We start from the raw sequence: 15,907 nt of genomic DNA on the forward strand, positions 1-15,907 counted from the left end.
TTTTCTAATTGAAGAATGAAGTGGGATCATGAACTGATAGTAGGGCGGAGGGGGCAGTGCATGATGCTTGAGCAGAGAAGGGGCGATGTCAAATGGCAGTCTCAGAGGTGGTCAGCCAGCTAAGAAAACTCAGGTTGGTGGGTAGTGCTTAGTGCCTCCTTGGGACCTTTGACCATGAATTGAAAGAGCAGGTAGCACAGTTGTGGGATTGACCCCCAACCCCTCCCCTCCCCCCCGGCAACATATAGTTCCTGGAATAGGCAGAGCAAATGATTGGAGTCGGTCGGGGTTGGGGTTTTGCCAGGTTGGTACCAAGAAGGACTAGAGCAGTGAGATACGTGATGGTATTTGCAAGATACTCATGATGGGTCGTGGATTGATGGTAGGGATGTGAATGGAGACTGGAGGGGGTGAAACCATGGTTGGTGGATGATGAGGGATTCGGTGAGGCCGAAGGATTTCTGCAGTGGGATTGCTGAGTGAGCGAAGCAGTAGTGAGAGAGGGAGATGCTGGAAGGTCAGATTTTGGAAATGGTGCAGCTCACGGGTGAAGAGGTCTAGGGCATACCTGTAGTGGTGGGTGGCTGACGTGAAACAGGGTTATGGGAGTGGAGAAAGGCAGGCACCAGATTCAGTAGTGAAGTTACTAAGAAGACCAAGTCAGGAATGAAAGTCGTCCGTGAATGAGGTCAGGTTAACGGATGTCAGCAGCGAGGAGGAGAGAGGGAAGGCTCATAGCCCGCTGGGAGGCGTGAGGCTCCGTGGGACTGGAGTATTTGAAGGAGGAAGGAGGAGACCTGGTTTGAGCTGCAGCGAGGAGCAAGGAACGCATACTTCCTGCTTTCGAGGCACAGCGGGTGCAAGAAGAAGAAGAAAACCCTGTGAGGAGGTGGCAGGAGAACCAGTTTCTGTGAAGATTACCAGGTGAAGAGGACCTTCAGAGAAGAGGTGCGGTTACAGATGAGCGTGAGCGGCATCGTCCCAGAGAACGTACTGGAAGGACCTGGGAGGGATAGAAAGTAGGGGATTGGATCTGACAGGCAGATGTGCACGTCAGTGATCATGGATAGCCCAGGAGTCTTGGATCTTTGGCTGAGACTGACGAGAGGAAAGATGACATGAGGTGGGATTAGCCTCCTGACAGCCTGTCAAGGTGACAGTCAGTTTACCTTAGTGTGTTGATAGGACCTTGGGCAGCTGGTAAGAGGCCATCAGGTATGCGTGACCTCTCCTAACTTGCACAGTTGGCCAGGGAAGACTAACGTAGTGTGAGGAGCTAAGATCTGAAATGTTGCCGTGGAGCTGTACTCTGCTAATCAGTGTTTCTGTCACATGTGTTTAATAGCACGCAGTTCTAGGTCTGAAATCCCAATAGATGTGTTCATGTTACACCTTGAAATTCATACGGTAGGCATCTCGACGTAAATTCCATCGAATATATGTTGAGCACTTACTGTGTGTCAGGTTCTCTCAGGAATTGCAAGCTTAAGATTCTACATCTGTCTTTTGTAGTTGCTTACTCTCCAGTGCAAGTGTTCTTAACATTAAACTCCCTAAAAAGTACGTGGATTTCTTTGAGTATGTGTGCCTTGTTTGTTTGTTCCCTGACGACTGAGGGGAGAAGAAAGAGTGCAAAACTTTTATCAGATCCTCAAGCATGCCTGTTTATTTAAGGACCACTGGTCTAATAGGAGAGAAAGACATGGAAACTAATTGTAATGCAGTGAAATCATTGCCATCACAGAGCAAAATAAAGGAAGCACAAAGTCACCTTGGAGGATGAGTTCGTTAATTCATTATACATTCATTTATTGGGGAACTTGGTGTTCTCTAGTCTGTGTAATTTACACATTATTTGAAATCTTTCAACATCGTTTTTATGTGAATTATTAATACTCATGTTTATAGACTGGCATACATAAGTGAGGAGAGGTTAATTAATTGCTTAGACCCACATAGTAGTAGCTTCAGATCTGAAACTGGTTCTAAAGTTCACTGCTTTTCATTAAGCCACACTGAGGAGCCGCTGAAGGACTCGTTGTCAACAAGAGTGTGTAACGTCATGTTTGTGCTTTCAAATTTAGCAGTGATGGAAGTAGGTCTTTAATGTGTTTGCTTTCTCTCTTTATGGAATTTTTAATCACTTAGAAACTTGATACAATGTTAATTTGTCTATTACGTGTGTTAGACTATGATGTGTATTTAATTATATTTTTATTTCTTTTAAAAGAACTTTTTGGATTGTTGTTTTTGGACCAAAAATGACATCTATTATCAAATTAACTACCCTCTCGGGGGTTCAGGAAGAGTCTGCTCTTTGCTATCTTCTGCAAGTTGACGAGTTTAGGTTTCTCCTGGACTGTGGCTGGGATGAGCACTTTTCTATGGATATTATAGACTCCCTGAGGAAGTAAGTTACTTCTCCTATTTTTAGACTTCAGTTAAATCAGCTTCTCTTTTCTACACCATGATACCATTTTGATGTGACCCAGTGTATGTTCTCTTTGCTCTGATTTAGAGTAAAAGACCTGATTTTGCATGCCAAAGAGCCAAAAAGCGACTGTTTTCATTTTTAAAGTTTTGATTGTATTATGAGCTATGTTTATTGAGATTCAGTAAAATGTTAATTGTTACTTGGCTAATGGGTCCCCGTAGAGATCTTTGCACCCTAATTTTAGAGAAGATTAGGTTTAGAAGAATTTGAAGAGGAAAAAACCTTCCATGTGGAAGGTCTGCCGTCAGATCACATTTGCTTACTTTCTATGTGTTTTGAGGCTCTACACTGAGAATTGGTGCCCAGAATACTGACCATGTGATATAAAACAATATTGATCCATCAAAGAAAAATTCAGTTATGTTTTCAGTTATATTAATTATGGAAGGAAAGGGGACTGAAATATTTGGAAACTAGAACTTGTAGCAAAACATTGTTTTTTCCTAATTTTCTCTGTCAGTGAGAGTGTGTGCTTTATTGATTAATTGAAGTTTCACTGTAGAGAATGTGCTATCAGGCACCATGCTAAAAAGCAGAGGCAAAAATCCATAATAAACGTGTGGCCATTTCTGAATGAACAATTTCTGAAATTTCAAGTTGAGTTCTTCAACCTAAATTAATGGCATATAAGATAACCAATCAAAATCAGCTTCTGTGTGGTGTGTCTACTGGTTCTCTTTTTCCTTTTTAATTTTTTTTTAGTGTTTATTTATTGTTTTTTGAGAGACAGAGAAACAGAGTGTGAACGGGGGAGGGAGAGAGGGAGACACAGAATCCCAAGCAGGCTCCAGGCTCTGAGCTGTCAGCACAGAGCCCGATGCGGGGCTCGAACTCAGGAACCGTGAGATCATGACCTGAGCTGAAGTCGGACACTTAACCGACTGAGCCACCCAGGTGCCCCTCTTTTTCCTTTTTTTGAAAAAGATGTGTATAGACATCACCTGTTTCTGTGCAACATATTCCATACTTGTGATATCTATGCAACATGGGGGTAGTAATAACTGAAATTGATTGGTGTCGTAACTTTAGCTCTTAGTTTTCCTCTTTGACCCCAGCATAGTCTTTACTCTTCAAAACAAGTCTGGAGAAATGGAGAGAGTGTTTTGATCCTGTTCTTGTAGGCATGTTCACCAGATTGATGCAGTGCTGTTGTCCCATCCTGATCCTCTCCATCTTGGTGCCCTCCCGTCTGCTGTCGGGAAGCTGGGGCTGAATTGTGCGATCTATGCGACCATTCCTGTTTATAAAATGGGACAGATGTTCATGTATGATCTTTACCAGGTAAGGGAAGCGGTCAAAAAAAGCTTTTTATACTCCTGCAGTGATCATTTTTAACCTTTTATTTGTGTTTTTCTTTTAGTCTCGACACAACACAGAGGACTTTACGCTCTTTACATTAGATGATGTGGATGCAGCCTTTGATAAAATACAGCAGTTAAAATTCTCTCAGATTGTGAATTTGAAAGGTAAAAGAATGTCTGCAGTAGTAATTGGACTAACAGGGTTTAAGCTGCTGACAAGTCCAGGGAGAATTTGTAGTAAATATCCTAGGGCCTGTGGTCTGAAAAAGCAAAGGTTAGCGTCTGATTAGTTCTGATATGGACGCTGAACTTCTCCCAAGTCGTTTGGATTTTAAAATAGTCCAGGCTAAATAGCAACAAAACGTTAATAGCTCAAGCCTTTTCACATGCAGCCGGGGAAAACTTAGTGTTTCCTGTGTATGGTGCACAAAGGTGATGTGGCCGCATCCTCCTCCTAGGACTTCACAGTGGGGTTGAGGGGCTAAAGCCGCTCTGGTGACTGGAGGTGGTGTTCAGGCCTTTAAGGCGATGCAGTCCCTTGGCGGCATAGTAGCAGATAACTGAATTCTAGAATCGGATATTAAGAAGTTTATTATGTAATTAGGTCAGGAAGTCCTCTCTTAAGTACACATTTCTCCTCTGTGGAGAGATAGGTATTAAAGATTGTCATAAATATGAAGCCTGGCAATGAAATTGAAAAAATGGCATAACAGTGGACTCTGGTGATTTAGTCAAGAAATAACAATGGTCACAACAGTTTTGCTTGTGCTTAATTTTTCTGTAGGATAGATTTTTTTACCATAATGAGATTTGAATGGTTACTCTGTGAGTTTAGAGGTTAGCAGAAGGAGAAACATTTGATGATTGTGTGTACAGTGTAAATATTCAAATGTATTTGGAGTGCCTGGGTGACTTACTTGGTTAAGTGTCTGAATCTTGATTTCGGCTCAGGTCATGATCTCACAGTTCGTGAGATCGAGCCCCTCATTGGGTTCTGCACTGACAGTGCAGAGCCTGTGTGGGAGTCTGTCTCTGTCTCTGTCTCTCTCTCCACCCTCCCTCTCCCCCCCCCCCCCCGCCTCTTCCTCACTCTTAACTTGCTCTCTCTCTCTCAAAATAAATAAGTAAAAACAAAAAATATTCAAATGTATTCATTCATACTAAGTAATAGTGTATTGGCTTTTAAACTTGATTTCTATATACTACTTTTTATAAGCACCAATAGGTCTGCAAGAATTCATAACAATATGACAAGAGCGTTTGTCTATAGTGAAGGAGTGGAGTAGCTGGGGGACAGGAGAGCGAGACTTGCATTTTCATTGTATGCCTTGTTACTTTGGAATGTTGTATCACTGTATATATTAGCTATTAAAAATAGTTTACAAGTAAATAAGCTTTCTTTAGGATTGTAAAAGAAATCTGAGTATTGTCATTATCTTTTTGACACAGGTAAAGGACATGGCTTGTCTATCACACCTCTGCCAGCTGGTCATATGATAGGTGGAACAATATGGAAAATAGTCAAAGATGGAGAAGAAGAAATTGTCTATGCAGTTGACTTTAACCACAAGAGGGAGATGTAGGTATATCAAGACAAAAGCTAATGGAGATACAGTTGGTGGTGTTTCATTCTTTGGGGGGAAACTTAAAAAGTTATTTTTTTTAACCAGAAATCTAGAACTATTTAAAAGCCTCAAGTAGTGAACGTTTTCAAACTTAATTATTTTCACTGTAAGGAAAAACTTTGGTATAAGAGATAAAATATATTTTACAAATTTACACGTAAGTATCCACTCTATAAAACAGGTATCTCCCTGGAGATGTTGGAAAGGAGATTAATTTTTGTACATAAAATTATATCTTATATGCTACTTCACCTGCTATTTAAAGGAACTTTGTGGATGGGTGTTTTTTTTTTTTTAATAAAGTTAGTAATTATCATATAACTACATTTGAAGTCAGACTCCCTTTAAAAGGGAACATAGTAGTTGTAAGTTTAAATATTTCATTTTGTATTCACAACATTACAATAAAATCGTTTTGTAGAGGCTTCTTTTGTAATTTCTGTACATTAAGTTTATAGTTATTTTGTATTAGATTACAAAAGCCTCAAGATCTTCTGGATCTTCTATTTAGACATATATAAGTAATGAATTTTAGGCTTTTGTAGTCACAGATTAATGAGTAAAGGATGGATTTTTGAGTAATGGTATTCAGACATTTTGGGGGGAAGTTTGTGTCTTTTTTTTTTTTTTTTTTACTGCTTATCAAATATATTTTAGATGGATTAGAATTAAATAGAAAATGAAACAATATTCATGAGTCTAATCTCTGATTTGGAAAAGCGTTTGTAAGTGTAAATTTACCAGACCAGGTTACAACAGAAAACTTTGATAAATTTGGTTATATACAGATTCAAAATGTCTGAAATAATTAAGACCAATAAAATAGAGAAAATATTTGCAGCAAGTTGGCTAAAGACATTTATATGTAGAAGACCAGATATTAACCAATCAAAAAGATGCCGGTGACAAAATGGACAAAAGTTATAATGTAAAATTAAAATGATAATTCTTTTTAAAATTACATACCATTAAAATGACTCTTAAATGGTAATATTCTTCCAGGAAATATTGTGTGAGTTGCTCATTCTTTCTGGTTGAACTTTTCTGGAAAAGGGAGAGCTTTCTAGAAAAGGTTAAATCTTTCTGCAAGCCAGTTAGCAAAATTGTATATTGTAGTAAATACATCTCTAGGAATGTGTCCTAAAGAAACCATCAGAAATGCAATTGAAACTTTTTGCCAAAATGTTCTTTGAGATTATTTATAATGACAACAAAAGTAACCTAAATAATAAAGGGAAGTGATCAAATAAAACACACAGTAGGAAGTTCTTACAGTTGTTAGAAAAATAGATTTAGAAACCAACGTCATGGGAGAAAACCAGGGTATAGAACTGAATATATAGACACTTTTAAAAAATACGTTCACACGTATATGCGTAGAAAACTGTGTTTATATGCTTAGAGAAGGATATATGCCAGAATAATGTATCGATTTCTCTGAGTGGTGGTACGCTGGAAGATCTTAATTTTCCTTTTTTAAGAATTTTTTTTAATATATTAGATTTCTTATCAATGAGCATGTGTACTTTTATAGTTAGAGGAAAATCTTATAAAAGAAAGTTGCTTTTTTTTAGGTGAGATAAGCTACTGTTTATTTGAGGTGATATAAAATATTTCTCTTCTTCAACTTTGTTATAGCCATTTAAATGGATGTTCCCTGGAAATGCTAAGCAGACCCTCCCTGCTTATCACAGATTCATTTAATGCTACGTATGTGCAGCCTCGGAGGAAACAGAGAGATGAACAGCTTCTGAGTATGTATTACCTAATGTCCTCTGTGGAAGTGCGTGGTAGTGTGAAATACTGTTTTTTCTATTTTGTTTAACACTTTTCTTGTCATATGAGCTTGGTTAACTCTAGTATTTTTGGAAAAATATTATGTGATCTTATCATTATTTTGTACAAAAAGATGCTTTAGTTCCTTTGAATTTAGCTTTTGTGAGATAGGTATAAAGATTGACCTCTCCCTGCCCTTCAGCACATAGCTAGCTCTATTTGGCACTCACTGGTATGTGTCTGGGGGAATGCCAGAATGTATAAAGAGCTCACAGAAATCATTTAGAAAAACATTTACACTCTAAAAAAATGAACCAAGGAGATACACAAGGGTGGAAATAGTCCACTGATTTTGGTGTTGGGTGTCTTATATTCTAGTAGTCTTGGTTCTAAAGAGGAGCCTCTGGACCATCCCTGGTTGCTTCTGATTTGGCTCTAGCTGCTTTGCCTTTTATTCTTTTTTTATAAGCTGCATGAGATTTCAACAAGAAAAATGGATTCTGCTTTTACACATTTGAAACAACTGTTTTCATCTCTCTATTTAAAAAGCATAACTTGTGGGGGCACCTGGGTGGCTCAGTCGATTGGGCATCTGACTCTTGACCTCTGCTCAGGTCTTGATCTCAGGGTTGTGAGTTCAGGCCCCATGTTGGGCTCCATGCCCTACTTAAAAACATAATCTGTGTCCTATGTTTTAGTCACCTATTCAATTCTTATGTCTTTTTGTTTGTTTTTGCTAGAGTTTGTTTTTACCAAATATCTCAAAGTGGATTTCCATGCTCTAGATTAACGTCTAAACATAAAGTATAAATGTGTGCATGTGTGTGTATACATTTGGGAATCATTTATAACAAAGTTATAAATAATTGACCCTGGTGTAGTGTACGAATGTCATTTTCTTTCTTTTTAAAAAATTTTTTTTAAGTTTATTTATTTTGAGAGAGAGAGAGAGAGAGCACACAAGCATGGGAGAGGCAGAGAGAGAGAATCCCAAGCAGGATCTGTACCACCAGTGCAGAGCCTGACATGGGGCTCGAACTCACGAACCGAGAGATCATGACCTGAGGCAAAGTCTGACTCTTTTTCTTTTTAAATTTTTTTTTTTAAACGTTTATTTAGTTTTGAGACAGAGACAGAGCATGAATGGGGGGAGGATCAGAGAGAGAGGGAGACACAGAATTTGAAACAGGTTCCAGTCTCTGAGCTGTCAGCACAGAGCCCGATGCAGGGCTCGAAGTCACGGACTGCAAGATCATGACCTAAGTCGTATGCTTAACCAACTGAGCCACCCATGCGCCCCCAAAGTCTGACTGTTAACTGACTGAGCCACTCAGGCACCCCTTGAATGTCATTGTTCATGTGTACTCTCGGTGGAGAGGGTTGGGGACCACTGATTTACAGTTTTTTCAGTGAAAAAAAGTAGAGTTAATGGCAATGTCCTTCACTCCTATGAGGATACATTCACAGGATGTACAAAAAAGTAGTTGTAATAACGTGAATGGAATTTTAATTTTGCACTTGGCCTGAGTGCTCATTTATAACTTATAGTCTTTATACTAAAAACGTGGAGATGAAGTCATCTTCAATTTTGTAGCCAGGTATTGTTATGCTTGATACAGAATGTATATTCTTGTTTTCTAGCAAATGTCCTGGAAACGCTTCGAGGTGATGGAAATGTGTTAATAGCAGTGGACACTGCAGGCAGAGTTTTGGAACTTGCTCAACTCCTTGATCAGATCTGGAGAACTAAAGATGCAGGGCTAGGTGTCTACTCACTGGCACTCCTGAATAATGTCAGCTACAATGTGGTGGAGTTTTCGAAGTCCCAGGTTTGTTTCCATCTTGTCCTTCGTAATAAAGAAGGTTGCTACAGAAATTGGGCTTATGGAAAGCAATGTTTTAGTTGTCCTTTGGATTTTATTTTTCTGTGAAAGAGGTTGATGATGATGGTGGTGATAATGGTACTAAAAGCTAAAAAAGAACCACTTGTACTGTGTGTTCATGTGGAATATTTCATGTAATCCTCATGTACCCTGTGAAGTAGCTTCTGTTTTTGTCCCCATCTTACAGATTGGGTAAGTTGTTTCTCCTCTAATGCATGGTATCACATTCTGCGAAATGGGGACACATACCTCCTAGGATATAAATGGTAGAATCCATTTTTCCCTTCTTTCTGAATGAACTCTTTCCCTTGAACTAGAAATTTTGGGTAAGAGATTTATTTAGAACTTGTACTCTGCTTTCTCAGTAAGATTTAAGGTGACGTGTAACTGAGATATAATGCAGAATTGGATTTTTAGGGATGAACTGTGGGGTGGGAGGATGTCGTCGTGGGGGACAGAGCAGAAAATAAGCTGCTCATCAAAATGGTTCAAGTTTAAGCAACCACTAGTGGGAAAGACTTAAAAAAAGGCAGAACGTGAACTCTTCGGCTTTGTAGAAGACACTGAAGTTACAGTCTAGTATTCTCTACTTCTTGTCATCCTTTCCCCCCATACCAGGTAGAATGGATGAGTGACAAATTGATGAGATGTTTTGAAGACAAAAGAAATAATCCATTTCAGTTCCGCCACCTGTCTCTGTGCCACGGTCTTTCTGACCTGGCCCGGGTACCGAGCCCTAAAGTGGTGCTTGCCAGCCAGCCCGACCTGGAATGTGGATTTTCAAGGGATCTCTTTATTCAGTGGTGTCAGGACCCTAAAAACTCAATCATTCTAACCTACAGAACTACTCCTGGGACTTTAGCACGTTTCCTAATTGATAATCCTTCCGAAAAAATTACAGAAATAGAGGTAAGCGTTTGTATGTGAACTTTTGTCGTAAAACCGTTTGGGGGACATGTTATGCACGATGCTTATAAAAATCAGTGACCAGAAATTAAGCTTGAAGTTGTTTCCAGATTTTTATGAGTTGAGAGCCTTTCCCAGCACAAACTTCAGAGCTCCTTAATTGGAAATTGTCATTCTTTAACCCTTCCGTGGTATCCTCTGGAACCATGCCCAGAAGGTAGCACATACGCTGTGTTTTTAAGCTCTCTGTGAAAAAAGTTCCGTCCGCATCCTTTCCCTAATTGAAATTGAACTCTGGCTGTTTCCTAACATGCTCCTTTGCCTGTGGGCCTCCCAAGTAGGTACTGTTTGTTTCTCTTTCACGCCTTATGCGCTTTGGGTGGGGTAGGTGTCCTTTTTCCTCGAAGCTTTCAAGCCATTTCTCTCCCCTCTGGGTTATGCCATCAGACTTGACAGTATACTGACCCCTTCTGATATTTCCTGATCTCTTGGTCATTCTCTGTTACTCATTGGTGGCTTTAACCTGGGCCACAGTCTTCCTGTCCACTCACTCAAGACTGCCTTCTTGATGACTCTAGCTTCCGTATGTGTGATCTGTCCAAGTCCTTGGCCCTCTCAGTTCCTTGATACCTCGTTTCTTAATGATCTTTTCCTCCAATCCACCTTAGCCATCCCTTCCCACAACCATGCTGTCTACTCTTGTGGTCATACCCTTTACCTTGTTACGGGTTATCTTTAAAGATCTCTACCTCAAGCATCCCACTCTGATCTTACAGCTGACTTGCTCTAATACTCCATGCCAGCAATTTTTTGGTCCCATTGGGACTTTCAGTTTGTGAACCTTGCCACTTTGACTATCCAATGCTCCAGCTTCTAGTTAATGGTCCATTGTTACTTTATAAACACCTTTAACTCTGTTAGCCTCCTGTTTATTGTAACCACCTGGCAAAGCTGTGACTCTGGTTAAACCATTTGCTTGACCATGCCTCTACCCAGGCAACCTTATGTTTGTTACTAGTGTTAATGCACCACTGGGTGGATAGGTCTCCCTTCACATTCATGACCTCACATGTCAGACCAACACTTAACCACCAGCCCAACATGTTGCAGGATATTCCTTGTCCTACTCCAGTAAGATAGCTACGCACCTTCTTTCTCCCCAAATATCCCACAGCCCATCTCAGCCCTCACTCATAGCACAGGAACTTGTTTCAAACTTAGCTAAGAAGTAGAAGCAGACAAGAGTCCCTTATCTTCTCCCCACTAAATAGCCTAACTTGTTTCTGTATCTGCACTTGCTGCTTTGTCTCCTGTTATGGGAGCAAGACAATTGGCCGAATGACCAAAGGCTATTTTGCTTCATAACCAACTCATCAAATCTATCAGTTTTCCAAAACTAGTATCATTAGCTATAAAGTTTATAGCAGCTGATACTGAATGGGTTGATAACTGCCAAAGCTGTGCCGTGTTTTAGATGACACTTTATTTTTCCTTCCTAGTAGCCATTTTAAGGAATGTTTAGTTTGATAAAAGCTGAGTGATAAGGGTACCTTAGTCTTTAACTCTACTTAAGAAAGTACAAAAATAGTAACGAAAATCTCATATACATTCACTATCAATATGGAATCGGTGAGGAAGGAGTCAGAACAAGCAAATCAAAGTACACACTGTCCTTTGGGTTATTTAATAGCTTAGAAACACAAAGGTTTTTAAAAAAAAAGTTTAAAAGGGCTCAGAAATACTTGAAATAGTTTCTTCAGATAAGAAATACTGAATCTGAAAATAATAATTACTAGAAATTCAATTAAGGCTGATATGCCATTTGAGGAATTAATAAAAATATTAAAAGCGGTTTGAGTTTGGAAAACGTAGAAGGGGGCATTTGGAGCTGTAACGTGAAATGTTAGGTTTTTGACTTTTTAGTAAGTGGTACTACTGCTCAGGCTTCTTTCGTTTCTCCCCTTGTAGGACTATTTCTTCTCTCTCTGTTTCCTGTTAGTTTTCCCCTCTACTTGGTCATATCCGAAACACTTACTGTTCTTCCTGCCCCCAGTCCCACACTTGGTCTTATCTGAGTCTTCCCCATCTCAGCATAATAGCGGCACTTTCCACATATTGACTCTTGCCAGAAAAGTACAGATTTTTTAAATGTCCATTGGTGTACAACATAATGTTAAGGGTGTACGTGTTCTCTCGCCTGTACCCAGACCAAGAAATATCACCAGTACCCTAGACATTCCCTTCCCGATCCTTCCTGTCCCCTCCCCAGGGTAACCACTATCTTGACTTCTGATGCATAGATGGGTATATTATAAACATTCAGATGTTTTTGAATAATTTAATTCATTTTAGTAACTTCATAATAATGCAGGCGTATATATGTACTGTGATTATTGAATCCAGCGGTTCTCAAAAGTATGGTGTGAGGACTCCTGGGAGGGGGGCCTGAGATCCTTTCAGGGAGTCCCCAAGGTCAAAGCCACTTCTCATAGTAATGGTAAGATGCTATTTGCCTTTTCACTGTACCTACATTTAATGTTGCCGAGTGAAAATGGTGGCGGGAAAGGTGCTGGTACCGTAGCATAAACTCAGGCAGTGGCGCCAGACGGCAGCAGTCACCGCATTTCACATTGCCACACGCCCAAAGTTCCAAAGACGAGTCCGTTTCACTTAAGAATGGCCTCGATGAGGGGCGCCTGGGTGGCTCAGTCGGTTAAGCGGCCAACTTCAGCTCAGGTCATGATCTCGAGGTCTGTGAGGTCGAGCCCCATGTCAGGCTCTGTGCTGACAGCCCAGAGCCTGGAACCTGTTTCAGATTCTGTGTCTCCCTCTCTCTGACCCTCCCCCATTCATGCTCTGTCTCTCTCTGTCTCAAAAATAAATAAATGTTAAAAAAAAAAAATTTAAAAAAAAAAAGAATGGCCTCGATGAAGCAGTAAAAGTAATGAATTTTATTAAATCCTTTCAGTAAAAGGTTTTTAAAACTCTGGGTGGCAGGCTGGGAAGTGTGCATAAAGCAGGTATGCCGCACGCTGATACGTGATGTTTGTCTCGAAGAAAGCCAGTTGGGGAACTGAGTTGTGAGTTACACTGGCCGCTTTCTTCTTGGAACGCCATTTTTTCCTTGAAATAATGACACAGCTCTTCAGACTTGGGTATCCAGCAGAGATGAGCGAGGTGAGCTTGTCACTCTGAGGAAAATAATTGGCAGCATTTGTTGCCTAAATCCAATAAAATTCAAACTTTCAAGTGAAAATTAGAATTTTGGAAAGCTGTGCTCATCACCAGGAGATGGACAATGTAAACTTAGAAGGCTTTGCTGATGGGGTTGGTAGTGATATTTGCAAACGTGATGTTTAAAATATTGTCAAGGTTTATAAGATTCGTGTAACTTGGTGAACCTGTATTTTGCAAATAACCAAAGCTTGTAGGTACAAAATAGCACACAAATAAAAGATCCATTCAAAGTGCAAGATGAATCAATCACTTTTAATATGTAACACTATAAAAAGTTATCGGTATCTTTCAGATTCCACATTACGCCTAATTTTTAAGAAACAACCAGCGTTTTGGGGTGCCTGGGTGGCTCAGTTTGTTAAGCATCTTACTTCAGCTCAGGTCATGATCTCGTGGTTTGTGAGTTCCAGCCCCGATTCAGGCTTTGTGCTGACAGCTCAGAGCCTGGAGCCTGCTTCGGATTCTGTGTCTCCCTCTGTCTCTGCCCCTCCCCTATTAGTGCTCTGTCTTTTTCTCTCAAAAATAAACATTAAAAAAAATTTTTTTAAAACCTTTTTTTAAAAAAAATTTTTATTTATTTTTTGAGAGAGATAGAGGGTGCATGCACGAGTTGGGGAGGGGCAGAGAGAGAGGGAGAGAGAGAATCCCAGGCAGGCTCCATGCTGTCAGTGCAGAGCATGTTGGCATGGGGTTTGATCCCGTGAACCAGGAGATTGTGACTTGAGCCAAAATCAAGAGGCGGATGCTAACCGACTGAGCCACCCAGATGCAGTGTTAGAGTTTTAACGTAACATCAAAGAATACTCATGGAAACACTATTTAAATATATTTCCCTTTTCCAACTATACATCTGTGTGAGGCTGCATTTTCTTCATATGCTTTAACCAAAACAACATATTGCAAGAGAATGAATTCAGCAGATGTGAGCATCCAGCTGTCTTATATTGGGCTACAAAATAGACTTGTAAAAATGTAAAATAATGCCATGCTTTTTACTAATTTTTTAGTGCGGCGGGGGTGGGTGGGGGGTCTTTGGAAAGTGTAATTATCTCTTGTAAAAATATGCTGTTAATGTGTAATGATTTTATTACTTTTTAGTGAAAAGATGAATTTTTAAAAATTTTCTCACTTTTCATTTCTGATTTGGTAGACATTAATAAATGTAATCTACCAAAAACCAAAAAACAACAGCAAAATATCTTTGGGGTTCTCAGTAATTTTTAAGAGTCTGAGGCAAATCCTGAGATCAAAAAGTTTGAGAGACCTATGGATGTAATCATCCTATGCTGATGGATTTTAAAGTTGAGTCTGGTTTTTTACCATTCCAAACATTGCTGCAATGTGCTTTTTTTCTCACGCTTGTGATTGTTTCAGTAAGATAAATTCCTAGAAGTGTTATGTCAAATGACAAACACATTTTTATGTTTAGACATTGGCAGATTGCCTTCTAACATAGTTTATCTAACTTTTCCTGTAATAGTGGGTGAAGGTGCCCTTTTCCCACATAGTAATTAGCACTAATAGATTTAAGGTCTAATAGGTTTAAAAATGGTAGTGTACATTTCTTAAAATTTTGCATTTTTCAGAAATCATTAGTGAAATTAGACATCTTTTCATAGCTATTTTTCTTATTTTGTCAATTGCTTATATATGGATTTGTCCTTTTTTTGACATGTTGATCATCTTAACTGATTTGGAAGAGCTGTTAGGAAAAAGCTTCTGATAGTCATGTAGTGCTGCAAATAATTTTCTCAGTTCCTTATAATTTTATGAGATTTTAAAGTCAGTGAGGTTTTTTTTTTTTCCACGTTGCTGTATTTATTTTTTCCTTTATGGCTATTGGGTTTTATGTCTTGTGTAGGCCTATATCAGAATTATAAAAATATTATCTATATTTTTTTTCCTGATTGGTGATTTAAGAAAATTTTTTTTTTTTTACATTTATTTTTGAGAGACAGAGATAGAGCACAACTAAGGGGGGGCAGAGAGAGAAGGAGACACAGAATCCGAAGCAGGCTCCAGGCTCTGAGCTGTCAGCACAGAGCCTGACGCGGGGCTCGAACCCACAAACCACGAGATCATGACCTGAGCTGAAGTCAGACACTCAACCGACTGAGCCACCCAGGCGTCCCCCCTGATTGGTGATTTTTAACTAGTTTAAATTAAACCCATCCTAGAAATGTAACAGCTCAATTTTAGTACTAATCTGAATAGGATCTGTCATCGCATGTAATGGAAACTTGAATGGTTTCAAATGTAAGGTGATAAATTTACAGATATACTGTGTCTCACACCCCACTGCCTGAACCCCCTGATAACGGTATTTCCTTTTGTTTGCTATTTTTCTTTAGTTAAGGAAGCGTGTGAAGCTTGAAGGGAAAGAACTTGAGGAATACTTGGAAAAAGAGAAACTAAAGAAAGAAGCTGCGAAAAAACTTGAGCAGTCAAAAGAGTGAGTTGTTTTCAAACAGATTAAAAGCTTATGGTTAATTGTATATAACTTAAGAACTTATTTCTAAGATAAATTTTAATTGAAAATATTTAAATTTTATGTCAACTTTGTTACTTTTGTTACATCTTTAAATGGTGCTAGAATGCTGGGTGCTTTCAATGCTAATATTTTGTTTTGTTTTTAAAAAAATCGAGGTACCAGGGTGGCTCTTGATTTCACCTCAGGTCATGATC

General features: G+C 39.3%; 1 protein-coding gene across 2 annotated transcripts in view; it reads left to right on the forward strand.

The window, feature by feature from the left end:
• CPSF2 (cleavage and polyadenylation specific factor 2) overlaps window positions 1-15,907 on the forward strand; it is a 33,013-nt gene that overhangs the window by 6,087 nt on the left and 11,019 nt on the right. For both annotated transcript variants that reach the window (XM_047863574.1, XM_047863573.1), the window contains exons 3-10: window positions 2,231-2,410; window positions 3,616-3,775; window positions 3,855-3,960; window positions 5,245-5,374; window positions 7,059-7,174; window positions 8,838-9,025; window positions 9,698-9,988; window positions 15,574-15,674. In XM_047863574.1, coding sequence (XP_047719530.1) covers window positions 2,262-2,410; window positions 3,616-3,775; window positions 3,855-3,960; window positions 5,245-5,374; window positions 7,059-7,174; window positions 8,838-9,025; window positions 9,698-9,988; window positions 15,574-15,674 — 1,241 coding nt within the window. In that variant the 5' untranslated portion in view covers window positions 2,231-2,261. The remainder of the gene's footprint in view (window positions 1-2,230; window positions 2,411-3,615; window positions 3,776-3,854; window positions 3,961-5,244; window positions 5,375-7,058; window positions 7,175-8,837; window positions 9,026-9,697; window positions 9,989-15,573; window positions 15,675-15,907) is intronic.

The sequence above is a fragment of the Prionailurus viverrinus genome, chromosome B3 (genome assembly GCF_022837055.1).
Source record: "Prionailurus viverrinus isolate Anna chromosome B3, UM_Priviv_1.0, whole genome shotgun sequence".
In the NCBI taxonomy this organism is placed as follows: domain Eukaryota; kingdom Metazoa; phylum Chordata; class Mammalia; order Carnivora; family Felidae; genus Prionailurus; species Prionailurus viverrinus.